This window comes from Zonotrichia albicollis, chromosome 7 (assembly GCF_047830755.1).
Source record: "Zonotrichia albicollis isolate bZonAlb1 chromosome 7, bZonAlb1.hap1, whole genome shotgun sequence".
NCBI classification, from domain to species: Eukaryota; Metazoa; Chordata; class Aves; order Passeriformes; family Passerellidae; genus Zonotrichia; species Zonotrichia albicollis.
In genome coordinates, this window is record NC_133825.1 from 31065423 (window position 1) to 31091714 (window position 26292).

The following is a 26292-nucleotide window of genomic DNA, read 5'->3' on the forward strand; positions in this document are numbered from 1 at the left end:
TGCCACACCAATGATGTAGTGGAAGAACTACTTCTCTCTGCTAGGGATGAAATTAATAGTCTGGACACATGGACCCTGGAAAGAAATAACCTGTGAAAAGACAAGCTAATGCAGGAAAAAGGGCACTACCACAAAAGGGAATTGCAGAAGTTAGGGTGTGCCTTGTGATGGGATCATTTGCGGCCGTGTCTTGTAGGACCAGTACCTGGATGACTTGCATCATTCCTGCTTGCTGCCTGCTCCATGCTCCCCAGCTGTGGCTGGATTCCATCTTCAGATACAACTCGCTGATGTTGTGCTTATGGGTGAGCTGTATTCATTAACTAAGTGAGCAGCAATGCTTGCACTCCGGTTGCAAATGCCAATGCCGGTTCTGTGACCAACCCTTTCCACTTGTCCACCATCAGATTACTGAGGGCTTAATATGCAACTGAAATAACTATTTTCCCTAAATCACACATAAGAAGGTTGACTGAAAAACCTGTATAGAAGAATTCCTTTTATTGGTGGCACCGTGCTTAAAGGGCTAGAGAGAAAGAAAATGCTGTTTAAATCAGTGAACCTGGGATAAATTAGCAGAGAGGTAACAGGCTCCACCTCCACCTCACTCATCCCATCCTGACGGGGAAACTGCAAGCAGGGCCGCTTAATTCCATCGCCCCCATTAGGTTTCAGAGTTAACATTGCTCCAGGCTGGAGAGTATTTGCTTGGGAGATGCCGCACCGGGGCACTCACGCCTGCGTGCGGCTGCCTGCCGGGGGCTTGTCCTGCCTGCCCGCAGGGAGCGGCTGAGGGGCGCTGGGATTCCCGAGCCCGGCAGCCGCCCTGCCCCGGGCGGGCCTGCCCCGAGCCGGGGAGCGGCTCCAGCCGGGGAGGCGGCGGGGAGCGGGCGCTGCTGCCCGGGGCGGGGCGCGCCCGGCGGGCGGGGCGGGCCGGGGGCGGGCCGGGCCGGGCCGGTGCGGGCGGCGGGGCTGTCGGAGCCAGCCGCGAGGTGCAGCGCGCACATGGGGACGCACCGCATCGTGCTCTCGGGCCCCGGGCCCTGGGGCTTCCGCCTGGTGGGCGGCCGCGACTTCGAGCAGCCCCTCGCCATCTCCAGGGTAGGGCGGGCTGCGGCGGGCGGTGCTGGGGGCGGCGGGGTCGGCTCGGGCTGGCAGGTGGCACAGCGGCAAAGACGGGGCGGGAGATGGGCTTGTCCTTTTCTCCCCCCTGTTTTTTAGTTTGTTTGAGTTTTCATGTTTACCGTGAAATCGGTGGTGGCACATTCAGCCCCTTCAGCTGTAGCAGACGGGGTCTTTGCCTCCCACCGAACTTCCCTCCTCGGCCTATCCATAGGGACCCTGCAGGCAGTAGGAATTCCCTGAGCCCCGGTTCGGGTTTGGCAGCCCAGCCTGTGGGAACCCGTCTCACCGAGGATGGCTGAGGGCTCTCAGGCTTTGCTTGCCATGTATAGTTAAGAGCCTTTGTTTACAGTAGCCATGTTAAGGTGTATTTAGTGCCTCTGCCCGTCTCTGTTCGAAGTCCTTCTTGCTCCCCCCTTGAAGAAAATTAGTTAGGAAATGGCAAAAATTTTGCATCGGAACAATTTTAGCGTTATATACATGGCTTTTCCCTCCTCTGCCCAGCGTTTGTCTGTGAGACGCCGGTGCTCGCTGCCTCTCTGTCCTGTTGTCCCCACAGGTGCTCGGTGTTCTCTGTCCTGTCCCCACCTGTCCCCACAGTGCCCGGCCCGGCCGGGAGCTGGGTCCTTCACCTCGTCCCCTGCAGGCTCCCAGAGCCGCGGGCCCGTGTGCGGCCCCGAGCCCCAAACTCTGCTCGGCTTTGCGCGGGGTGCACTGCACAGACTCTTGTCGGGGCTGGCTGCAGGTCTCCCCGATGGGAATAGGAACGAAGGGATTGCTCCTCGTTCCAGCAATCCCTCGGCAAAGCAGAGGCATCCAGCGAGCTGCTCTTAGCCTGGGGCTCTGGCATCTGCCACCATTGCACAATTTTGGGGTGCCCGCATGCCTCAGGTGAGGAAGGGCTGTGGGAAGTGGAACGTACCAGAACTTGAATTTACGTGAATTTGCTGCCCTCAAAGAAGACCAGGATGGTCAGACTTGTGAATTTTTATAAATGCCTCCTGCCACGGGATCTCCTGCCGTGGGGTCCCACCGCCTGAAGGAGCCCGGGTGCCTCGGGGAAGCTGCCAGCTGTAGGAAGGGCAGAGCTTACAAGTGCTCTTAAACCCACCGGGGCTGGGGGGTGAGTTACTAGTTTTCTGTGTAATGTCTTTCAATTATGGTAATAATGCTTCATTTTTCTAAAGCATTTTGGGATATGAAAGCACCTTTACTGTAAGGGAAGTGATATTTACTTCATTGTTATGGTAGTTATTGCCATTTCCTTCCAGCAAGAATCTCAGGCAGAAGGGTGTCTAAAGCCCTACCTGCTCTTAGCTCTTCTTGGTCGCCTTTATCAATGCTTATAGGCACATACCAAGGAACATAGATCAGCAAAGCAGCAAAAATAACTGCCTCATGAGAAATTCTGACCCTAGAGACTAAAATGTAATAAAATAGCCTCTCTGATCGTGGTGACGTAAATGCTGACAATTAGCAGCTCTTATCAGGGCTTTCTCTTGTGACCCCTCTGACACTTTTAATTTCCCCTCCCAGATTTCAAGTCATTAATCTTTCCTGTGGTTTGCTCATAAGGCTCCTGGATTTTTCTCCTGGGCTCAGGAGTGAAATTCTTGGCAAGTCTTCCCCTTACCATGTAAAAAAATATCTGATCCAGTTTTGACCTGTTTTAAAAAGTCTGTTCCTCCTTGTGTGATGATTTTACATATTCTTGCTGATTTTATTTGGCACCTGTGTTTTCACCAGGGACATTTCTGGCACGGAGCCCTTTTTCCCTTACAGGATGGGGTGAGCTGTGGCCGTAGGACTGACATCTGCCAGGGGTTGTGAGGGCCCTGGTCCTATTGTGTTATGAGATAGAGGGGTTACCTGAGAGGGTGGGGAGGCTGTGACCTGTGATAAGAGCATTACCTTGGTTGCCCTCTCCCTCCTCAGCACTTATGTTTACTTTGTGCTGCAAGTGGGAGGTGAGTGGGTGCACAGATGTGCTCGTGAGCAGCACTGTTAGCAGGGGTGCACAGGGCTGGGCTGCTGCCCTGGGCGTGGGGAGCAGTGGCATCCTGACACTGAGAGTGCTGCTGTTTGGGTGTGCTGTCCATGGGCTCAGTGCTGTCCCATGTAGCCAGTGGAGCCTGTCCCAGTAATGCACAGATGGGATCACCATGTTGTTCCATGTGCTGGCTTGGTGGGATGCCAGGAGAGACGTCCATCCAGCCATAGACTCCAGCTGGGTGTCTTGCAGATCTCTTTGAACCAGGTGCCTAAATTCAGCCTGCATTGTCTGCCAGGAGCTCATATTTGGCTTCTGGCACCATCATACTTGTGCTGTTAAGCTTTAGAGTTTATCTTGGTATTTATGGCCCCTCATCACCATTGTGTCTCAGCTTCTTGCTAGTGGCTTTTGGCTTCCCAAGCTTCCAGTGAGCTGGGGAGCAGCTGCGCTGGAATGCAGTCGTGTTGGTGGGAGGCAGCACCGTTTGGGCTGTTCTCCAGAGGGAGTCATTGAAACTTGGTGTTGCAATCCTGGGTCCAAGAAGGATGAGGACCACTGGTGCCATGAGCATGGGAGCCACCAGAGCCTGGCCAAGGGCTTCTGGCTGACACTGGCTGTATGGTACCAATGTCTGGTTGTGCCTTAGAGGAGCAGCAGATGAAAGATTGTGACATTTCCACAACTGCTCTTACCTTGTCTTTTGTAACTGCCTCACTTCCCACTTGAAATACGTGTTCAAAACTGCTTCAGGCTCAAATACATCACAAGCATCTTTTTGTGAGAACACTTCTGGTTTCTTGGTTATGTTGGACTGGTCTTCATGGAGACAATTGAGTATGGAGATTTCACAAATGCTGCTCATGAGACTTTCTTGTGGAGTTTCCCATCTCTTTAGGATGGATGTTTCACAGATGTTTCTGGCTTGCATTTCTTTTTAAAACTGTAGTGTTCTGGTACACAGTTTATTGCAGTTTTTGTTCAGAAAAAACCCCAAACTTATGTTGATCAGTGTAATGAACTCTGGGTCAAAGCCTGCTGGATTTCCTTAGAGGACTAGGAAAGGCCCTTGTCTTTACTGCTCTTTGCAAGTATGTACTCTTCAGTGAGTCACTGGGGTAGAATTTGAGAGAAGTTCTTTCTGAGACAGGAATGGACACAATACATACAGAGTAATCATTTCTGTAGAGCTGACCTGTGCACAGGGTAGTTCTCAGTTAAATCCCTCTGAGGCTGGGAGCTGATGGAGGGAGCAAGCAGCACCTTGTATGAGCAGCCACTGATGGAATGGAGCAGTCTGAAAAGCAGTGCAGTTGACAGACCCCATCCCCCTCCATTCCTCAGGTAACATGAGCTGTTGCCTGTTTGGTTGCATTTGATTTTGATAAACATTGAGGCTTTTTGTTTCCAGCTGAATACATGGAGCTGTCTGATAAACTTTGTTATTGAGATGTTTTTTTGTGGTTTGTGGTAGCAATCTTGAGCATCTGACCCAAAATATGGGCACAACAGATGTTTGCTGTTTTGTCATGTCAAAAACCTCCCAGCTCCATTAAGGATGTCTCTTGGAGTCTATAAAACTGGACATTTTCTTATAAAACCAGTTTTCCAGTGAAAAATTGGTTTCAAGACAGTCCAGTTATGTAAATACGTTAAAAAGATGAAATCCAAACATGATGCTTGTTGCTGATTTTGACCATTGTAAAATGAATTCATTCCTGCTTAGTCTGATATTTTATCTATTTGTGGAATTTTAAAAACTCAGAATTTATATAAAATACAGAATTGGATCATAATTGGGCATTTGAGTGTGTTGGTTTTCTTTTCAAGCATGGCCCTCTGAACCAGCTTTATAAACTTAAAGCTTGATTTAGTGGTAAAACTGGACTTGATGGTCTGAAATCAATCAATTAATTCATTTCCCATCTGAAATCATGGGACTGAATCCTGTGGTGTGAAAAGATACCAGATTTAGCTTTAGTACCAGCAGATGTCCTTACCCTGTCAGCCAGTAACCCGTGTAGGAGGCAGCTGAGTAAAGGCATCCCAGAGCCAGTGGTGAGGGAGAGCCCTGCTGGTGGGGTCACCCTGCTAATGGCATCCCTTGATGGCATGGGTGGAGACTGTCCTCCCCCTGGTGCATGCCAGGGCTTAGCTGAGAGGCACCAGTGACTGCCCTGGGGGCTGGCTCCAGCCTCTGCCCCAGGTGGGAAGAGACTCTGGCTGCAGGTTATTTTTCTGAGACATGAGGAGAGCTGGGGCTTTCCGGGAGCAGCCCTCTGCTCCCAGAGTGGAACCTTTTGGCCTTTCCTCTGCCAAAGGAAACATGGGGTGTGGTGGATGTGATAGGATTTAGGGTTGGGCTGGCTTTCCTCCTCACCCAGAAAGCCTTGGCTGGTCTGCACTGTGCACACCTATGACTGCAGTTCCTCTGCCACGGGGTCCAGCGCTTGTGCCCTTGACTGCAAATCTCAGCAGTGTTGGGGGTTTGTTCTGGGGCTGTCTGGGCAGAGGGAGGCAGCTGGGAAAGCTGCTGGGCTTTATAGGAAGGGCAAGGTGGCTTTGTGTTTGCTGCTGGGATGTTTGCATGGCTGTGGGTGGGGCAGGGGCTGTGCAGCACCAGCCCTGCTGTGCCACACCAGGCACGGCTGCTCCGGAACAGCTGGTGAGGGCCTGTGGAACTCTGCTCCTTGGTGTCACCTGCCAAGAGCTTCTGGCCCTGCTGAAGAGGCTGGGCTGGCGTTCAGAGCACAGCAGGATGCCCTGTGCATTGCTTGGTGGGAGCCCTGTCTGCCCTGTCAGAGCGCACAGGTTGTGCCCCTACGGGCTTTGAAATCAACATCAATCATGGCAGTTTCCTGGAAAAATCCTGTGCTTAAAGGTACGAATGGCTGCTGAGAAGATGAGAAGACTTTTCTGATTTCCCTGACTACCAGGGTTTGGATGAAAAGAAATCTTCTTTAATTGTAGCAAGGGCAAAGCAGCAAATATTCTTGGGTTAAATTTGGGTTAAATGCAAAGTGCTTTGGGGCAAGGACAGGTTTGATCTTTTCCAGTCCAGTTTCCTGATCTGGAGGAGCACTTTTACCTTGAAAAAAACTTTTACAATTTTTGGGATACTAATCAAATGCCTTCCACCAGAGCTACATGCAGGGCAGTACTCTTGTCTTTCCTAGCACCCAGGGTTCTCTTTTCCTCAGTTCACATATTCAGATTAATTTGTCATTGGTTATGCAGCAGCTTGATGTCACCCAAACTTTGGAGTTCCCTTTTCTCTGTACCTCTTCTTTGCAACCAGTATAATCTTTTCTGATGATGTCTGACCCAAAGGGCCTAAAGAGAGAACTGTACATTTGGAGTGAATGTACCAGCCTCTACATTATGTGAGAGCTTTAAGCCCTAGAACTTTAGGTGACAAAAGCAAATGCTGGACTTCTTGGGAGGAAGAAAGCTTTTTATTCCCAGATGTCAAGTTATGTATGGCTGCAGGCTTCTTGGTACATTTCACCCTTAAAAATCACTTTGTCCATCAAGAAATGTATATGTTATGTAAAATGAATTGGATTTGAAGGGTGCAGCATCAAAATAACAGGATTTTTTTTTCAGTATAAACAGGGAAATTATAAGAGCCCTAAAGTGCATAAATAATTGATGTTGTTCTGGACTACAGTATCTTAGATGGTTGCTGATTACTGGATGTGTTAATTTATTTAGAGGATGAAATAAACCATCAGGAAAGACTCAGCTGGTTCTGAGGCCTTGTAAAAAATCTCTTGTTTATTTGTTTTAATGTGGGACATGTTGCAAAAGAAGCTATGAGGCTGAGTGACTCCTTGACCACCATTTGAGCATCTGTCTGAGCAAATCCTCTCACCCATGTCTTTTTATACCAAGGTCAGCCCCCTCTGTGCAGTGTCTGATGCCTTCCCCTTTCGTGTTGACAAAGCTCCTCTGGCTGTCAGGGTAGGGCATGAAGGCAGGCAGGAGAGGGCTGGGCTGCCAGAGGAGCTTGTGCTGGAAGCCCAGACCCCACTGGGTGGGCTGGTGCTCAGGGGTTTCACCAGCCAGAGGTATCACCCCCTTCTCCTCCTTGTCTCCTGGTGATGATGTGGTCTGGGCCAGCACAGAGCAGCCAGTGAGGCTTGGGCTGCAGCCTGGCCAGAGTGTGATGGTGCAGGGAACAGGAGCAGCACTGAAGGAAACTCTCCTGGAGCCAATTGTAAGGCATATCATTCCTGCTGCCCTAAAGAGAAGGGGTGGGGAATGTGCTTGTCTGAGTTTTCTCATAGCCTCTGATCTCTGCTGACCCAGCTGCATGCTTTTGCTGGGAGAAACTTTGACTACTTAGCATAATACTCCAGTGCTGAGGGCATTACTCATGGTAAAAGAGCAGTGTGTGTGGGTGGGGAGGATTAAAGTGAATGTCAGAGATGTCTGGCTGTCACTGGTGGCCTTGGAAGTATGTTGCTTCATGTCTGTCCTTTCCAGCAATGACCCAGCTGGGTTTTCCTCTCAAACACACAGAGGTGCAGTTTCTCCAGATCTTTTTTCTTGGCTGACGTTAATTTTCTTATTTCTTATCTCTTCATCACTTCTTGCAATGGGTTTAGGTGTGGAGTGAGGAGTGATGCCCGGGGCTGCAGGGTCTGTGAGAAACTGTGAGGAGCAGACACAGTGAGCATGTAGGGTGCCAGAATGGATGAGGGGAGAAGGCCAGAAAAAAGTGAATGAATTTTGACCCACCCATCTATCGTGACTCACAGGGAGCTGCTTTTCATAAAAATGCTTCCCACCCTTCCTCCCTCTCATTTGCTGAGGGCAGCAGCTTCCCTCAGTATACCCACTGCTGCCTCTTGGATCCTTGCCTGCAGGAGGAAAAAAGGCACCATGTACCCCTGTCCAGGGACTGCAAAGCTTGTTAGATAGCATGTATGGAGGGAATTACATCAAATATAAAATGTAGTTGTGTTTGGCAAGCTCTGGGACAGACAGAAGTTTTATAAAGAGGTCCTGGGAGCTGAATAAGCAGCCAGATGTTTCTCCTGCTGCTAAATCAAAGTGTTTTCTATTGTAAATGCACTTGCCCAAAGACTTTCTGAAGAGTTGATATTTCATAGCACTTTCTTTGCTGCTTGGCCAATCCTGAATCTGTGGAGGCTGTTTTAAAAAAAGGGGTCCAAGCCTATAACTGGTCTAAACTGTTATCTACTACATTGAGTTTTGCATGACTAAAGAGTGCACAATCAAACCTGTAGATTTTGGGGATTGTTTATTTCTTCCATATGCTGGCACATGTGTCTGAGCTGGTATCAAGGACGTGGTTTGATGTATCTGGTTGTAAGTATCCAGAATATTTCTGTAGTAGCCCAGATTTCTTACACAGAACACCACCAAACAGAGCATCACTCTGGGGCCCGTTTTAGACACAGTATGAGTCAGTGCTGCTCTACCTGTCTCAGCATTGTCTGTTCAACAGCAAAATGACCTCATGGCAGTGTTACCCAGTTGCTTGGGAACAATCACCTCAAGGCAGGGCATGGCTCCTTTCCAGAGGAAGCCTTTGGGCATGATGTTATGAGGTGTGCAGGGCTTTATTCACCCAACCATGGTGTCTCTGGAGCTGGGAGGTGCCTGGTGAGTCTGCCCATGTTCCATCTGCTCAAGCCCAGTGGAGGAGGCCCAGACCAAGTCAGGGAGCTCTTTTGAAGGACACAAGAAAGTGTGCTTTTGCACAAGCTGTGACTTGTACGAGGTTGGTTGCTTGCAGTATCTTTCAGCCCTTCTTGCCTATCCATGCAGAAGTGCAGCTCTATCTGCTCAACTGCCTCACCCACCTGTACAAGATGTGCACTTGTACAGCACTGCCTGCTGGTCCCTTGGCTCCTGCTGGTCTCTGCTCTATGCTCATTCAAGAGGGAAGGGTAAGAGAGGCTGGGACAAAACTTTAGATCATCTGAGAGCAGGAACAGAGCAGTTTCAGATACAAAATCTACTGGATCCCTGCTTGCCTGAAGTCTTTGTTCATTTTTGGAGTCCTTTTGTGTAAGCTGGCTGATAGCTGCCAGTGCTCTGAGCACCTCTCCCTGCTTTCCCCCCAGCCACATGCCTGCCCCTGCTGCTTCCCATGGACCAGGCAGGGATGTGACAAAAATAAAAGCAGGAAAACATCACAGTGGCAGCTCTGTGCTCCTCTCTTAATAACAGAAACGCCTTTTGCTTGGCAGCACTGAGATAAGCCCAGACCTTACTGTGAGGGGGGAAGGGAACATTATTAGTAGCTATAAATCATCCTAAAAGGATGGGGGCTGGGTTCCCTCCATACCCTGCCCTTGTGCAGACATGTTTGCTGTGAGCAGACCTGGCAGACAGTATGAGCTGGATGTTGTAGGCAGTAGTTTGAGGAAGGTTGCATTTCAGGGCGTTATTTCCAGACCTGAAGAAGCTGGATATTAAAACATGTTTACTTTTGGCAGATACACATCTCTTTTATATTTTTGTGCAACCTTGTAGCTTGTGCTTAGGGGAGAGGATTATGTGAGTACCTGAGTGCTTGGCATAGCCCCTGTGCTACCAGTGGCACTTACCTGATGGAGAAGAGCACTTGCATTTCCAATTCCTCTGAAGTGGATGCAGCAGGGAACTGACACCAGAAGTTCTGGCAGTGCACAGAGATGTCACTGTGAATGCCAGCTGCTCTTCCTGGTGGCTCTTGGGGGTTCCTCAGGAGGCTTCAGTATTTCAGTGTCCCTGGTTGCTGTGGCTTAGCTGTTCCTGGTGATATGTGATTGCTTCTACCAGCCTATCACGTATTGTATAATTATCAGAAATACAGCAAGCCATATGGCTCAGTCTCCAGCAGTGTTCCAGTGCTGGCATTAATCCACTGTTGTTCTTGACCCTTGGCAACTTATCTGATTGACAATGAATCATGGTAACAGTGTACTGAGCTTGGTGTTCCTTACAGGGGTGAGTAATGTGCCTCTCTACCTCTTTTGGTAGCAGAGGAAACAAAGGCCCCAAGAAACCAAGTGACTCAGTTAAGGTTCAGAGATCAGGACAGGACCCACACTGCATTTCCTGCAAGCTCCTTTTGCTTTAATGATATCCTTAGGGACCTGTCTTATGGATTTTATAATGACAGCTCCCAGATCTGGTGGGACTTTAGGCAGCTATCAGTGCTCAGGATTTCTTCAGAGCTTTGAACTGTCCCTGTGTGCAGGTTTTGGCTGGGGTAGAATTGTTCACAGTGGCTGGTAAGGGGCTGTGGTTTGGATTTGTGCTGAGCACAGGGTTGATAATACAGAGTTGTTTTTGTTATTGCTGAGCAGGGCTTACACAGAGCAAAGCCTTTTCTGCTTTTTGCACTGCCAGGCTGGTGAGGAGTCCGGGGGTGCATGGGACAGATGACTCCAACTGACCAAAGGGATATTCCAGACCACGTGGCATCATGCCCAGCATATAAAGAGGGGGAGGAAGGGGAGATGTTTGGGGTGATGTTGTTTGTCTTCCCAAGTAACCATTATGCATGATGGAGCCCTGTTCTGCTGTGGATGGCTGAGCACCTGCCTGCCCGTGGGAAGGAGTGAATTCATTCCTTGCTTTGCTTTGCTTTTGTGTGTGGCTTTTGCTTTCCCTATGAAATTGTCTTTATCTTAGCCCAGAAGTTTTCACTTCTACTCTCCCGGTTCTCTCCCTGGTCCTGCAGGTGGGGAGGGAGTGAGCAGCTGAGTGGGGCTTGGCTGCTGGCTGGGGTTGAACCACAGCACCCTGTCACAAGGTTTACAGAGGCGCTCTCAAGGCAATGAATCCAGATTGCACTCAATGGCCTCAATAGGTCACTGGTCAGCTGAGGGCTGCAGCTTGGCAGGTGGTGATCTTCGCATGTAAATCAGATTCTCTGTGTCCATTTGGTGCTTTGTCTGGTATGTTCATCAGCACTTCCTCTGTCAGTTCAGGGACTGCTTGCAGCATTCAAAGTGGTGTGCAGGTATACATCCTCTATTGGTTGACCCATCTGAAGTTCTTTGGATTAATGTTGAGCACCTTGGTCAGCTTGGACATCTGTGATCCACTTTTGTGTCCTTTTTTTCCATTAAACACTTTCCTAGTAGAGAGCTGAAAAAAGAAAAGCAGCTTGTGATTTTTCTTCTGGTTGGGGAAAACAGCCCACTACAGTTGTGAGGAGATATGCTGAACAGGTTTGACCCAGGGAAAACAGTGATTGCTGCTAATGTGTGACACCTCTGGAAGGCGAATGTTTCCCTGAGGGCAATGATTTGCCAACCAAACCCTAGTTAGGAGGGATTTCTAAATCTTGTGAATGGTATTTATGTCTGAAAGCTCTGCTGGGTTTACTCAGCTGCTTTCCAGCATGCTGGAACCTAGCATGAATGTGTAGAATGAATACCAGTTGTAATGGACTCATAAATGAGGTATGTCTCAGCTGCAAGGCATGTTTTAATCTGTACTCATGTCAGGGAGCAGTCCACCCTTCTCATTTCCTCCGCCTGTTAAATAATGGATGAAAGCCCATAGAAATCATTACACACCTTTCACAAACTCATTAAAACGGCACAAAATCTTATGTAGTGTTTGCAAAGCCACAAATGTGATGTTATTCACCTTCTGCCCAAGCAATAAGTTTGGCCCAGAGGTCTCAGTTGTTAAGAGGACACCTCTTTAAAAGAAGTGTAAAATGAAGAAGCCATTTAGTTGATTTGTTTGAAAATGCCAAGTTTTAGCTGGGACCTTTTTCATGAGGAGTGTCATGCTGATGGCATTGCTGCATAGTGCCTTCTGTCTGGGGCCACATGGAGAGGAAGGGGAGATCAATATGGCAACAGGTGTCAAGGTGAGCTGTGATCAGGCAGAGGGGTTGGTGCTTCTGCTTCTTCAGACACTATTGACAGCTTGTGATTTAAGGATGACGTTTCTGATGCCTTTGCCCCTTCCAATCTGCGTAGATCACACACTGCTTTGGGATTGATCTTGCTGAAATCAGTAAATGTGTGTTGCACCTGTTTCTGGGAAAAACTATATTATTACAACTAAAGAAGGAATCCAAAATCTTGAGTCCAAACCTTTCCTTAAGGAAGAAAACGAATGAAATTGTAATGCAGGCAAAGCTGTTTATGATTGGCATTGGTATTGCAATGACTCTGATACTCTTTTCTGTCACCTCTGTTCTTAGGGACTTGGACTTCTGTCTGTCCTCAGCGCCTTCTGTTTCAGAGAGCACTTCTCTGTCCACAAAAGAACATAGTTGCTTTCTTTATGATCTTGCTCTCTAGCATGAGAATTGTCTTGAGTGAAAACATGATTTCTGTTATTTACCTGTTGTTCTCTCTCCAGATTTCTATCTGTGGGTGCCGAAACAAAATCCTTTATCTAAAAGACCTAGATAAATTTCTTCTTAGAATTTACTTTCATTAATTTTACGTTCTTTACTTCCAGGTACCAGTGAGAAAAGCCACAGCTTCTCCAACTCCTTTTCAAATGTTGCTATGGAAATCTCCCTGGAAAGCCCATTCACTCTTTTTGTTTTCTCTTAGGTGACTCCAGGCAGCAAAGCTGCAATAGCCAACTTGTGTATAGGAGACCAGATCATAGCCATCGATGGAGTGAACACAGACAACATGACACACCTTGAGGCACAAAACAAAATCAAGGGCTGCACGGATGAGCTGACCCTGACAGTCAGCAGGTACGTAGCTGGGCAGGACTGGGGCTGGAGAGAGGGAGGATTGCAGGGTGGGCAGTAGCTGTGTTTTGGTGTGGCAGAAGGCCTCTTGCTTGTTTAACTTGACCTCTTAGTGCTTTGTCTGGCAGGTGCTGGCTAGCAAAAGGGAACTGCATTTCATCCTTTAATCCTAATGCTGCTTGCATTTGCTGCACTTTGACCTTATGAAAAGAACTTTCCAAGTGAGGAATTGGCTGATAATTTATGGCAGGGTCTGTCAACTTACTCTGTGGCTTCTGGCAGCAAGAAACCAATGATAGTCTCATGAAAACTTCACTCATAGCAGAGGAGGTGCAACCAGAGATGGCCTTCCTTCCTGTTGCACTCCTTTAGCAGTTGAAATATATGCCTATATGTTATTCCAGGCAATTAATTGCCTGGTTTCTGACAAGCACAGACTCAGAAATATTGTACATTTTGAAGCCTCTTGATCAAACAACACTGTCAGCCTCGAACAGTGATGACCCAGGGTGCAACAAAGTTCCTCTTAGGCATCAGACTCTCCAAGTCCTGAAAAACTAAAGGCAGGTGACAGCTGAGCCACAATTTCTGCCACTACTGTAGAGCTCAGACTGACTTCAGCCTTCCCACCATCTTGAACTGCAGAGCAATGGACAGCTTCATTCCTTTCCCCAGCCAGGCTTTGTTCTTGGGCCCTCTTTGTACGGAGAGGAGATGGAGATGGAAAGGCAGGGCTCTGCTTTGCATTGAACTGCTGCTACTTAAAAGAACTTCAGCCTGCTTTTTTTGAGGGTGCTGGGGATTTATCCTTCCTTTTTGTGTAAATTGCAGCTGCAGATACCACTGGTTTTCAAAGCTAGGTGGTAGATGCAGTATGGCATTTCTACTTGCCCTGCAGCAAGTTTTGCCTGTGCCTGCCTTCCCTAAGAGGGATCATCCATCAGTTTCAGGGCAGATGCAGGGGAAGTGCTTTCAAAAGGAGTGCAAAAGCATGCCTTCAATGACACAGTGGTCCAGTTGTTCAGGGCTTTTCTGTGATAAACACAAGTCTTTACCATGGCTTGGACAATGCCAGGAGTTCAGCAGGCATTTCCCAGTTCAGGAGGAAGCGATGGGTCTTGGCCAAAAAATTGCCTGGTGGTTCATTAAGGGAACTCACAGAGGGAAGAATGAAGCACAGTGCAGGCAGTGTCAATGGGTAGTGAACGCTGCAGCAGCCTGTTAACCCCAGAGTTTTTGTACTGGCCTTGAACTTAGCAGCGTGTAATCTTCCTGTGAAGGAGTGTTCCTTTTCCTCTCCAAAATCCAGCTGCTTGACTTGGCAAACCAGTGCCATGTGGTTCTGGCTGGGAAAGAGGAAGGGAGGCAAGGGCTCTTTCAGCCTGCAGGCAAGTTCACTCTTACAGATCATTGAGTCTGTAAAATGTGTTTGCTAATGTTAATTACAATGTCGTTAAGTTTATAGCTACCCTATGCACATTTCATTGGCCTTGGGCTTGGAAGCTGCCATGGGAGAGATTTCTAGCTGGATCTGCAGCTGTGTAAAATTGTGCAGGGGCTTTCAGTTTACACAACTCCACTCTTTCAAGACCCTCTTTCAATGAGGTAGCATTAGTGTGTGTTGGATGCTTCTGCTGCTGTACTGATTACTGAGTTCTGCTGACAGAAGGCCAGGAAGAGTGTCAAAACTGCAAGAATGTGAAAGCAGTGATCTGACTTCTTACACTTTAGAGTTTGATATTATTACCCATTGCTCTATGGAAAATCTGTGTACATCATGTTGTCTTTCCTGGTTGTACTCTGTTGAGAAGATTTTATCCCTTATGCCCAGTGTCTCCTTCTAGGCCCCCATAATTGTGTTGGTCTAAATGTAGCTGCTCTCAGTGGTCAGAAGTGCTATGTAGTCTTTATTGCTGAGGCAGGAGCATTTCTTTTTACTTTACAGTCTAAGGCCTTAAAATGAAAGGCCTTGAGAGGGTGCCTAGAGAGGTGACAGAGAAAGCATTTTTAAAAGACCTGGAGCCATACTTCACCCTCCTGCTCACCTTAAGGTAGGGGAAGTGGGTGAGGAAAGCAGACTGTGGTGTGGTGGGGATCCCTCCTCTGTGAAGAAGGGAAGGGCATTGCCATGGGGATGGAGGGGTTGAAAGGCTCTTGGGGAAAATGAGTGCCACCTGGCCAAGTGCTGTGGCTTGGGCTTCCTGAGCTTTGGTGGGCACAGCTCTGTCACTAAGGCTTGGCCGTACAGTTGGTGAGGAAGGCTCACAATACAGTCAGGTCAGAGCTGAAAGTTTTTTCTCTGTCAAAGTAGCTCTGTAAATAGTTGGCTGAGTATGAAAAGGAATGTATATCATTTGCACTGCAATACCAGCAGCCCTTGGGTCTGGTCTCCACTCTGTGCAGTTGTAGCTCATTAGCTGAATCAGTTGTGCCCAGGAGCTGCGCTGGCACAGATCCTTGCTCTGACAGAGCAGCACCTCTGTGGGTTGGAGCATTACCCCGCTGGTGGGAGGATGTGCCCAGCTGGGCTAGGTTTTCTGGAGTGAGAAGTCTTCCCTGTCCTCCTTTTCTACTCACCGTTGGAGAGATGTCTTGTGAAAGCATAAGTCCTTAGTGATTTTTAAGTTGCTAGCTAATGAATTTTGAATGATTACTTATTTAAATGATTACCCATGCTAAATATTCTCTGACCTGCATTCAGTGTGGCAACAAGGTTGTGCCAGGTGGGTTTCAGACACAGGTCTGAGCTCACACCAGGTGTTTCAGTTTCACCAAAGGATCAGCACTGTTGTGACAGTGGCGACTTCATTTGTGACTGTGCTGTACATGTGATGAGTGCATGTGGTTTGAAGACCCTAGTGGGTGAATTAGTGCAAGACAAATCTTTAAAAGATGATATACACAATGGAGGTATCTCTGCTGCAGAAAACCTTTAAGCTGCAAGTAGCTGGAAGCTAGGAGAGTGTTTCATGCTTGTCTTTTTCATCTGCTCTTCTGTGAACCAAAACAATCTTTATACATGTGTGTTCTTCAAATTGGCAACTCTGTTCTCTTTTAACGATAGCCAAGCAGTTAAGATGTCTTCATGTTTGGCTTACTAATGATTATTTAAGAGAAGTGTAAATATAGAGAATTGAAAGGACTTAAATGCTTCTGGTAAAGGAAATGCTGTTTGCACTGTATGCTTGATTGTGTATATCAACAGCATTCCAATGTTTCCTGTTTCGCTATTTTTCTTAGCAATGGTAACAGTCCAAAAATATTTCAGATCAGATTGTGGGCAGGAAATCTTGTCTAACACAAGTCACCATTAAAAACGTATCAACTTTCTAGCTAGCTGAAGAAAACATGTCTGGTCTGCTTTTTCACCCAAAGGAGCAAATCTCATAATTTCCTAGGATTTAAAACCCAGCCACAAATTGCTTTCTTTGAGTACTCTTTCCTAAGTGGCAGTGCCCAGTGCTTTGCTGTTTGACTTGTGAACAGAGTTGGAAAGGTCTGTCTTCTGCCTCAAAAGTGGATATTCAGCAATGTTGCCAAAGATAAATTCCCACTGAACTCACTGTGTCCAGCAGCTCCTGCTCTCTTCTGAGCCTGTTTGTTCATTCATTTTGCTTTTTGTTTGAAAAGAAATGTAGTTACCAAGAAACCAAAGTAAAGGTTCCATTATTGTCTTCGGCAGTGTAAAATCAAGCTCAAGACAGTGCTTCAGTCAATTCAAGCCTACCTGGTTGCTGAACTGAGGAATTCATAGGGAGGTTTTTGAGTTTCTCCATAGGAAAAATGAAGTTGGAGTATTTTAGAAGAGCTATGCTTCTTTTTCCTGGTGATTTCATTTTTTCAAATTAGGGTGTGAACACCGCTGCACTGATATGTTAGGGTTGAGCTAAGCCTCTCCCAGCATTGCTCTCCATTAATGGGGGTAAGCAGCAAGATGTGTCCAACAAATTGGAGACAGTTATCAACTTTCTTTGGAAATGTAGTGTATTTTGAGTGAGATGCTTTCCCTGAATAAGAGCTTTTAAAGCAAAGAAGGTGCAGGAGAAACAGATACTCCTACCACAAAATTCACAGGATAGCCAAATGATCCAGGCGTCACCCCTGTCAGTGGAAGTGCTCATGATGAATTTGACGCACAGCTCTGTTGTGGCTGCAGATGTACAAAAGCAGACAAATGTTCATTGCAGCACAGGTGAAAACTATTTCTATAACAAATGGCTCTTTGCCTCTGGCTATAGTCACCAGTTGGGTGGTGCAACTGTACAGGCCTGAGCAACTCAAAGGTAAAGTGTATATTTATATAAGTGTTTTTTTCAACAAAAAAGGTGTTCCTGTAGTGAGTCTGTCCTTCCCTTTATGTCTGGAGGCAGTTTGAGGGTGGTAGAGGAGAATATTTTTTAAAAAAGGTTGCAAATATGTAATGTCCTGTTCTGCTTCTACTGTAATTTTTCTCAAGTTTCAAGCTGCTTTTCTGCTACTCTGCTGCCAGTTTATGCACTTTTTTTGTTTGCAAAATAGTCTTTTAAGTTGTTGAAAGTGCTGCCGAGGAGTGAAGCTATGTATTTGTTCTTTGAAAAGTGCTAGGATCAGGGAAGTCAGGTCTGCTCCCAGGACCTGTTAAATGGATTGTCAGAAAGGATCATGTGTAGATGTAAAAGAAGAAGAGAGCACACATGTCGTGTCCTTTCATTTTGTGTGGTAGGTATGCTTGCACTCTTGCTCACTCCATGTGTTGCCAGGTCTGAGCTGTGGGGAATAGTTGCACAAAGCCACAATAGGCTTGGATTTCTGTTCTAGGAAGTCGGTGGAATCCGTTGACTCATTTAGGTTTGCTTTTTTGCTTCCTTGCCAAGAAGAGTTTTCCAGTTCTGTCATCTTACTAATAATTCCTTTGGCCCTGGGAAAAGCCAGCTGCTCAGTGTGCAGCTATATAAGGCCATGCAGGTTGCCTGGCCCTCTGTGGCCACTCCCAACCTCTCCATGGCCAGTGTGGTGCTTCCAGCCCTTGTGGGTGCATGCCAGCAGCTTTTACTAACAACAGATACGTTCAAAGTAATTTTGGCATATCAAGATTGGTATTTGTTGTGATTTTACAGCCTCTTTGGTGAGGCAGTAAGAGTTAACTCTGCAGCTGGCCAGCCAGAAGAGTGTGAGTCTGAGCAGTCAGTGTCTGAGCCTTTGTAGCTGTCATGAACCTGCTCCAGATACACAGAAGAAGCCACAGCAGTTTAACTGGAGTTGCCTTTTTGGTTTTAGTGGTTGTATAAAGAGACACCTGAAATGCAAGAGGGCATGGACACATGCATTTGGGGTCTCCTGTCTCCAGGAAGTTGTGACTGTCATTGCTGTTTGAATTGGCAGGAGGCTGTATGCAGTCTGAATACAGTTTTGCTTGCCAAACTGAATATGTCCATTAATGGATGTTTGTTAAAAGTGACTACTCATGTTTAAAGCTAAGGGCCTGTATTTGACAGCTGTTGCAGCTAAAAGGCTGATTAAAAGGTCCCTTCCTGGTAGCCTGACAGCTCTTGTAGTTAGTTTCTAATCTTTATTAAAATGCCTGTTGAAAACTCTGGTGAGAGGATTGTGAAAGATAAATTCTTTAGGTCTTTCCTCATTTTTCAGCTAAAAAACTTTGTGCGGGACAAGAAACTTTTCAGTCTTTTGGGGTTTATTTGCTACTTGGTATCTTAGATGTGTCCATCCCAGTGTTTGAAATGAGATGTGAATGAATGTAGATATGCCTTTCTTCTTTATGGAAATTACACAGTTCCTGGCACAAAGAATTAGACCCTCATTTTCCAGCTCTTTTCCCTTGAAGCTATGGTCCAGCTTTGCACGCAAAGCACTGATAGCAAAATCCAGGCTCTTGTAATGTTTATATTACATCAGGTTCGAGACAAGCTGCTTGAAAATTGTTGTTTCATAAATACCTCTCCATATTCCTGCCTTGACTTGCATGTGGTTTCCTTCCTTCTTTTTCCTGCCAGTACCTCTTCATCCAAACTAGCATCAGAGAAATGTCTTTCTAATCTTGGGTTTTGGTTTCTGCCTGGATGAAACAGGAGATGCATGGCTCATTCCCTGGCCCTAAGTTACTCTCTGTCCTGTAGTAAGGAAACAACATGGAAATGTGAACTGCAAAAATGTCAGAGTTTGTGTATAGATGTGCCTGCTGTTAATTTTCCTGACCCACATTCTCCGGCTTGTTTGTGTCATGTTTTTGTCTCCTTCACTGTTTTCAGTATTGCTCTCTGATGGAGTCTCATTTGAAAGAATATGGATTAGAAACCATATAATAAAATAAATATTCATCAGTTTATCAGGAGTTTCTGAGATCTGATAAGGATGCCAAAGCCCCTGGCTTTCCTCAGACAGGGTGGGATTCCCCAGCAGGCTGTTGGACAGAAAGATCTCCAGAAGGCCCCTACCAGCAGCAGCCTGGTGTGAGCTGAAGGTACTGTTACCGAGGCTGGGTTTAGCTGCCTACTCTGACACCTGCTCCCTCCTTCATATAGCTAAGATATGGAACCATATGGATAAGATACAAACACAGTGAGTCTAATCTGCCCTGCTCTCGCTGCCTGGTGCCCACACTTCCCAACACTGCAGAAAGTAAACCCTGGGCCAGTAGTGGGACATAAGGTGAACTTTTAGGTGGTGTTTTTCTTCCTCCTGCCACACTTCAGTAGAATTACAGACATTGACACAAGAAGCAGAATCAGGAAACTCTTCCCAAGAGCTGGGACTATCGTGGTTGTACCTAAGACCCACAGACTGTGGGCTCCTCAGGTGGGATGGGGCACATGCCTTGGAAGATCTGCTGGGTAAAGCCAGGGAGAGCAAAGCTGTGTCCTTTTTCTGCTTCACTGGGGCCATAAATGGGCTGCTGAGAGTGGCTGAGGGGCTCTTCTGCAGCTGTTGTGAATACAAAGGGCAGCTTTATCTTCCCTGCCTCAGAGGGACAGATGCATGGCCTATTTAACATTTCTGTTTGGATAACTTCTAGATTGGATTGAAAGTAAAGCTTGGAGTGACCTTGCTGCTTCCATTTATATCCAGTGACAGAGCAGGATGGCAGCAGTCTGGGGAACAAACTTGAGCTATTTGCCTTGCTTATAAATAAAGAAGAAAAATTTGGTCAAACCCCCCATGGGCTGCAGTAGTTTGCCATAATTGCCTCCTCTCTTCTGGAGACCAAAGTGCTGTGTGATCAGCACCTCAAATGCACTGAGGGCAGTGGGATGAAATCAAGTGCCTGAGGGGAAGTTTCTGTTCCATATTCGTACACTGGCCTGCTCTAGGCTTAAATTTTTCAGTGTGAATAAAGCCGTCTCATACTTCTGAAAGCTTATAAACTGCTATGAAAGAAAATGCTACCTCAAGAGTTCTTGGATCACTGCTGTGAGAACTGGCACAGGGATGCCTCATGCTAGAGATAGCAGAAGTGTTTAATGCTCTCTGAGCTGCTCGTTCATCTCCAGCCAATGTCCCTTTGCTTATAGCCTGGCTGGCTGGGTGTCTCATTTCCATACATTTTGCTGTGTCCCCTGTTTTTCCAGAGGAGATGAAACTCGGTCACACATGATCTCCAAACCCTTCCAAGGAATAAGGCTTTGTATTGGTCATCAGGCTGCTTCCCTATGTGCAAACAGTCTTCAGGTGTGGAAAATACAGCCATCCCTGATGGGACTTTGTAAGGCTTGATATCCATAATCTGGGTGAAATTGCTGGTTCCTCAGGCACCTTAAAACATGGACGTCCAGAAGCAAGGAGAGAATGGTTATTTTGTATTCACCTGAGACACGTTGGACCTCCAGTAAGAGCAGCTGTTGTGACAAGATGATGATCAGATTGGTGTGGATCTGATACCAGGCAGCTGTTAGTCATGCTTGTCTGTGTGTGCCCCAGCTTGCCCCATGGCAGCATTTGAGTGGCATGGGTTGTCAGGGATCTGCTGGGCTTGCAGGATGCAATAACCAAGAGTCAAAGGTTTGCTGTACCTGAATACTCATAAAGGATATCAGGTGTGACCTGTGTGTTTGTACTTTTCCTGTGAAAGCACAGCAGCCTTCATTCAGATTTCTTCTGTGTAAAGTCCACTGTGCAATAAAGGGAATAGCAGGTCAATAAAACTATTCTTCTTTCCTGGCTGAGAATGCTGCCTCCCATCTCCTCCCACCGAGGTGCCCTCTAGGTGCAAATATTGAAATGCTGTTTATGCAGCAAATGTCTGGGATGTATACGTGCATCTCTGCTAAGTTTGGGCTGTTTAAAAAACATTGTGACTTTGGAGGGCTTTTAGAGGGATGGTGCACACAGACTGAATATGTTGTGGGTAGCTTTATACCCTGTTTCTCCATCCTTGTCAGCCTTTTCTTTTTCTAGTCTCTTCCTCCTTCTCTAACTGAAAAATCTCTTTCCACTGATCCAGTTAGTTTGCGAATGGAAGCATTCCTGTTTTGCTACTAAGTACTTAAATTATAGCTAGGCCTTGACCCACAAATACCTAGGAAGTACATCTACTTCCAGTTCCAGATTCCAGAAAGGGCTTCTGTCAACAGGACAGAAACATAGTTTTCAGACCTCATCCTGAGAGTTTATCAGCCATCTGGTTGTTGCATGATGCAATGTTTAGCATTGAACAGCAGTTTTCAATCAACAATACTGCAGTCACTCATTCGCTACTATTCAAATGTTTGGGGAAAGTGGCACTGTTTAATCCATCTGAGATGGTAATACCGTCTTTATTCTGAGAAATGCTTCCCACAACATATTTCGAGCAAATCCAAGCACTCCAGTTCTTCCTGACCATTTGTTTGTCATTCTTTGGGATATAGCAGAATTCCACAATGAGGATGGTAAAAGCAGTTGGTTTTAGTTGTAGATCTTGACTTGTGTTTCAGACTACTGTGAGTAATTGGGTCAGACCACAGACCAGTAAAGGTTATGTAGACTTTCTCTGTCACTTGAGGTCGTCTCAGTTCTTGGTCCCATTGCAGGCGGGGTTTGGTTTTTTTCATCATTCTAAAAGGCCTTCTGTTTGTTCAACATGGATACCACTATAAATAAGAAGCAAATTTGGGAGACCCAAATGAGAAAATGTTTCTAGCTTATCTCCAAGGCATTCCAACCTCAAGAACAAAATGTTCTTTATATAGTAAATACAGACAAGAATCATTCCTCTTGCTAGCTACCCATAAAAGCTAAAGCACATAGCAATCTGAATTGTCCCACTTAATTAAGGCATCTGCAGGATATCTCCAGCTTCTGCTTTTGGGTAGCCCCCAGCTTGACAGCCTGGGTGGGAGCCTATGCCTGATGTGTTGCCTGTGGAGTCACAGAGAGTAAGCCAGGACAGTCACTACTGAGATCTTGTCTTGCTCCAAGGACCTCACTTATCTAAGCCACCTACATTGTGTACCTAAAATGAGGCTGTCTGGATTCCTCCTGATGTGGGTTGTGCTATATATGAGAGACTGTGGAAAAGTTTGAGAAATTGTTGAACTTTGAGCCTTTTAATAATAATTATGGTGTCACTGATGAAAATAGATTAATTATTCAAAATGTGTGTGTTGCAGATCGGAGGCAAAAGTCTGGTCACCACTTGTAAGCGAGGAGGGAAAGACACATCCTTATAAGATGAATCTGGCCTCTGAGCCACAGGTAAGTCCTGGAATAACTGCTCTTGTTCCCTCTCACTCCTGTGAGAGATGTTCTGGGCTTGATCCTCCTAGGAGCTGAGTATATGCCACTCTGATAATCATGTTGGGGGTAGCATCATGCCCCATACTATCAGAGATCGTGTGGCCCTTGGAGGCCTTGAGAGCTGGACTCCCTCCCTCATGCTGAGAAGCCTGCTGCTGTGGAGAGCTAATGGGTGCCATGCCTGAGCTAACCTGTTGGGTCAGAGGTGTCTCCTGCCAGCTGCCTGCTCACACCTACCACAGGGCACAGAAGGCACTGCAGAAGTGTGGCTCAGTAAATCATTGCTACTGTACTAAGCCAGTTAGTTGTCATAGATAGAAAAGACTTGAGGGGTGAGGAATATCACTGACTCAGGGTTTTCTCTTTGTTTGGTTTGGATTTTTTTCTCTTACACAGTAAGCTCTTAGCAGTCTAGCTGTGGAGAAGGTGGGAGAGAAATACACGAGCATCTTACGTGTTTATCTGTGTGGCAGATCATGCAGCCTCTGTCTAGGAAGTTGGTTTTGTAGCCTGTTGACAGCCTTGCTTCATTGGCCTGCTGCCTCTGTCAAGTAAATATAGTAATAACAGCAACCTGTGCAAGGGCCTCGCCTGGACTAGATTTAGAGGATTACACTGCAAAAAATCCAAAATAACTACACTAAAGTCAGTGGCATTCTTCTGAATTTTCACTGGGGCAGTGACATGGCTCCAGTGGATTCTCACCCAAGCACACATCCCATGTGAGTCTTTCTAGCAAAATAAGTATATTATAAAACTAGTTTGACTCTGCAATTACTTAAGCACTAACATGGCTGTTTTGGTTGGAAAGGACCTGAGACTAAAGCAGCACATGTGCAGCAGCACCCTGCCCAGACCTTGGCCTGGGATCTGTCCATGTTCTCTTTCACATCAGGCTTCTCTGTGTTGCTTGGCCCAAGGAATTGGTGCGGCATTCTCCAGGTATTTCATAACTCTGCCAAGGCACAGTGTGAAACTGAGCCATTTTGACTTAGTTTGAGCTGGAGCCATGTGGTAACACCTGTCTGTGACACTGTTGGGCTGAGGTCTGGTCTGTGCCTTCTGCTGCCCAGGTATTGGAAAGACTCTGCTTCAACCTTGGGACTTAGGGGCTGTCTCTTGCCGAAGGAGTGGGGCAGAGTCTGGACTGAGGCTTTGCTGCTGTGATACAGAGAGCTGACATTTAATTCAGCAGGAGATTCAATCCTAGAGACCAATTTCCCAATGCAGCCATTAGCAAGAATTCAGCTAAATGCCATAAAATCAAACATACAGCACAACACATGCCCTAGGTGGGATTTTAAAGTAGCTCACTAATTTTAGTTAACTGCAGCAAGAAACCAGCTGCTGAACTCCCCTGTCACTCACTGCCCCACCACAGTCCAATCTAGATAGATGGTCAGGATTTAGCAGTAATGCTGGTGGAGAAAGACATTCCCTCCTAAGTCTTAGATCTGGTTCAGGCTCTGGCCACTGTATAGATATCGTGATACTGCTAGTTTATAAATATAGTACAACTGAATTTATTGGTAATAACCTCTAACTGACTCGAGCAGGAGAATTTGATGCACAGCTGAGTGGAGAAATTCATGTTACAGAGCTTATCTCTGAGCAGTAACCATTGTCTTAATCTTATACTAAGAATCAATGGTGGCCTGAAAATTAGCTTTGACCCTTTGATGGCTGATGCTAGAAGAGTTATTTCCTGGTGTGAAAGGAACATTTAAACTCACAGAAGTCTTGTCTTTTCTTATTCCCTTTCTTTAAATTAAAGCAGATTAAATAATTTAGAGTTGTGTATGTGAGTGGGGTTTGCTGCTGTTCAGAACACTGGGCTTAACATTAAGGGGCTTCACTTGCTGCATACTGAGACAGGAACTCAGCAGTGTGAGGGGAGATGCATCATGTCTCCAAACCACAAACTCCTATTTACTCTTAAGGCAGAACAGTGCCTGAACATCCTAATCTGCTATGCCAAAGCATCAGGAATACCATCAAGTTGTAAGGCTGTGGGGTTTGTTGTTTGGTGGATTGTTTGGGAGTTTTTTCCTATTTGCCTTTTCAGTAGCTGACTACAGCAAGTAAGTTTTGTAGTGAGGTGTTTCTGCTTGGAGTGTGAATTCAGAAGAGCATGCTGATTCCTGCCAGAGCATGTGGCAAGTGTTGGCCAAGTCACTCTGGGGCTGTGTCTTTGCAGCATCATCAGGGGTTTTGGCCAGGCCTGCTGCAAATCAGCAGTAGCAGAGTGCAGAAAATGCTACGTGTGTGTATACCAACATGGTAAACTGCTATGAATTTTACTACAAAGATGCTGATATTGTTTTTCCAGCACAACTGATTGAAGCTGTGAGTAGAGCTGAATCTTCAAAGGCAAAACTGAGCTGCTCAGGTTTTTTTAACTTGCTGGCCAGTGAAAACAGTATCTTTGCTTTTCTTGGCAACAGTCTAGTGCAGAATACTTATTAATTCACTTACCAAAGAACATAGGACGTGCTGAGTCCAAGTGGTTTGTTGAAATCCTGGTCCAGGGTCCTCTGACAATGGTTCTCATTGGCTTTGCACATAGCCCTTTGAACATAGGCAAAAAATCATACATGTGAGTAGCCTTACTTCAGGCTCAAAAAAAAGAAGTCTTTAAAACCCTTGCTGTAGAAATTGATTTATTCAGATATATTACCATCTGTCTTAGAATTAGTTTGTTAGATGTTGCCTCTCCTACCTTTGGTATCTTAGAAGTTTTTCATGCTTGTCCACCTTCTTTTTGTCTTCATATTTTACTGATGTAGCTGCTAAATCTTTGCCAAAAATCTTGCAAAAGAACCTAATTTTCAGTTTGTCTCAGGAACCAGAGCTTAAGAGCTTGTCTATGACTAGCTACGTATTTTAAGATCCCTGCTTACATATTTTTTACCCCATTTGAAATGGACTATTTGTTTACTGCTGTAATCCTTTTGGAGGCTGATATTTGGTGACATGCTGCATCATGGCTGTGGAAATGTTTTCCCTTACTTGGAATGTACATTCAAGATACTTTTATTTGCCTTTGGAAAATAAAAAGCCATTCTGCAACCTCCCATGCATTCCCTGAAGTCCTGAGTCCAAAGACTGACTTCATTGTCTAAGCTGATCTTTGCCCATGAAAAAGCTACAGTCTTATTATTGTTTCATTGCCGTTATCCTTATCCTTCTAAATTAATTTAAACTGAGGCAAGAGTGATGACAAAATTGCATTTCATCAAAAGGGGCAGCAGCTTGTCGGTGTTGATGGCTCAGCAGCTGACCTAGCTTTGTTTTGGTGCCCATGGCAACACTGGAGGAAGGAAATGACAGTCTTCTTAGCATATTTACTCAGTTAGTTCACTTGCACTTCTAACCCAGATCCTAAGGCTGATAGCTCAGTGGCATTTTCCCATCAAGGTCTTTTCCTCACAACAGTGGGAAAGACTGAAATAACATGTCTGTCTCTCCCTTCTGCTTAATGTCTCTTGAGAAAAGTGGTCACAGCAAGAGAGATCAAGTTACGTGATGGCTAAGGTAATTTTAATGCTTATGATACTGACCAGAGACCAGCAGAACTTCAAGTCAGCCATGCCCTCTGGTGATCGTGGGCCACACAGAGCCCATGGGGCCCAACTCTACCCAAGGGGCTGAATTGCCTCTTGGTAAAATAAACAATAAAATTCTATATCCTCTAACTGTGCTAAGTCTTGTCAGACCTGGGGTCTGTTTTGGTTTTTTGTTTGTTTGGGTATTTTTATTTTGTTTTGTTTTG

At 46.1% G+C, this 26292-nt stretch overlaps 1 protein-coding gene across 2 annotated transcripts in view; it reads left to right on the top strand.

Moving 5' to 3' along the window:
• The first annotated feature begins 917 nt into the window (after positions 1-917).
• The window catches only part of PDLIM1 (PDZ and LIM domain 1), a 43466-nt gene continuing 18091 nt past the window's right edge, over positions 918-26292 (top strand). Inside the window, exons 1-3 of one of the 2 annotated variants that reach the window (XM_074544855.1) lie at positions 918-1101; positions 12664-12815; positions 22394-22478. In XM_074544855.1, the coding sequence (XP_074400956.1) occupies positions 1006-1101; positions 12664-12815; positions 22394-22478 (333 nt within the window). In that variant the 5' untranslated portion in view covers positions 918-1005. The remainder of the gene's footprint in view (positions 1102-12663; positions 12816-22393; positions 22479-26292) is intronic. The other variant, XM_074544856.1, reaches the window with a different exon arrangement.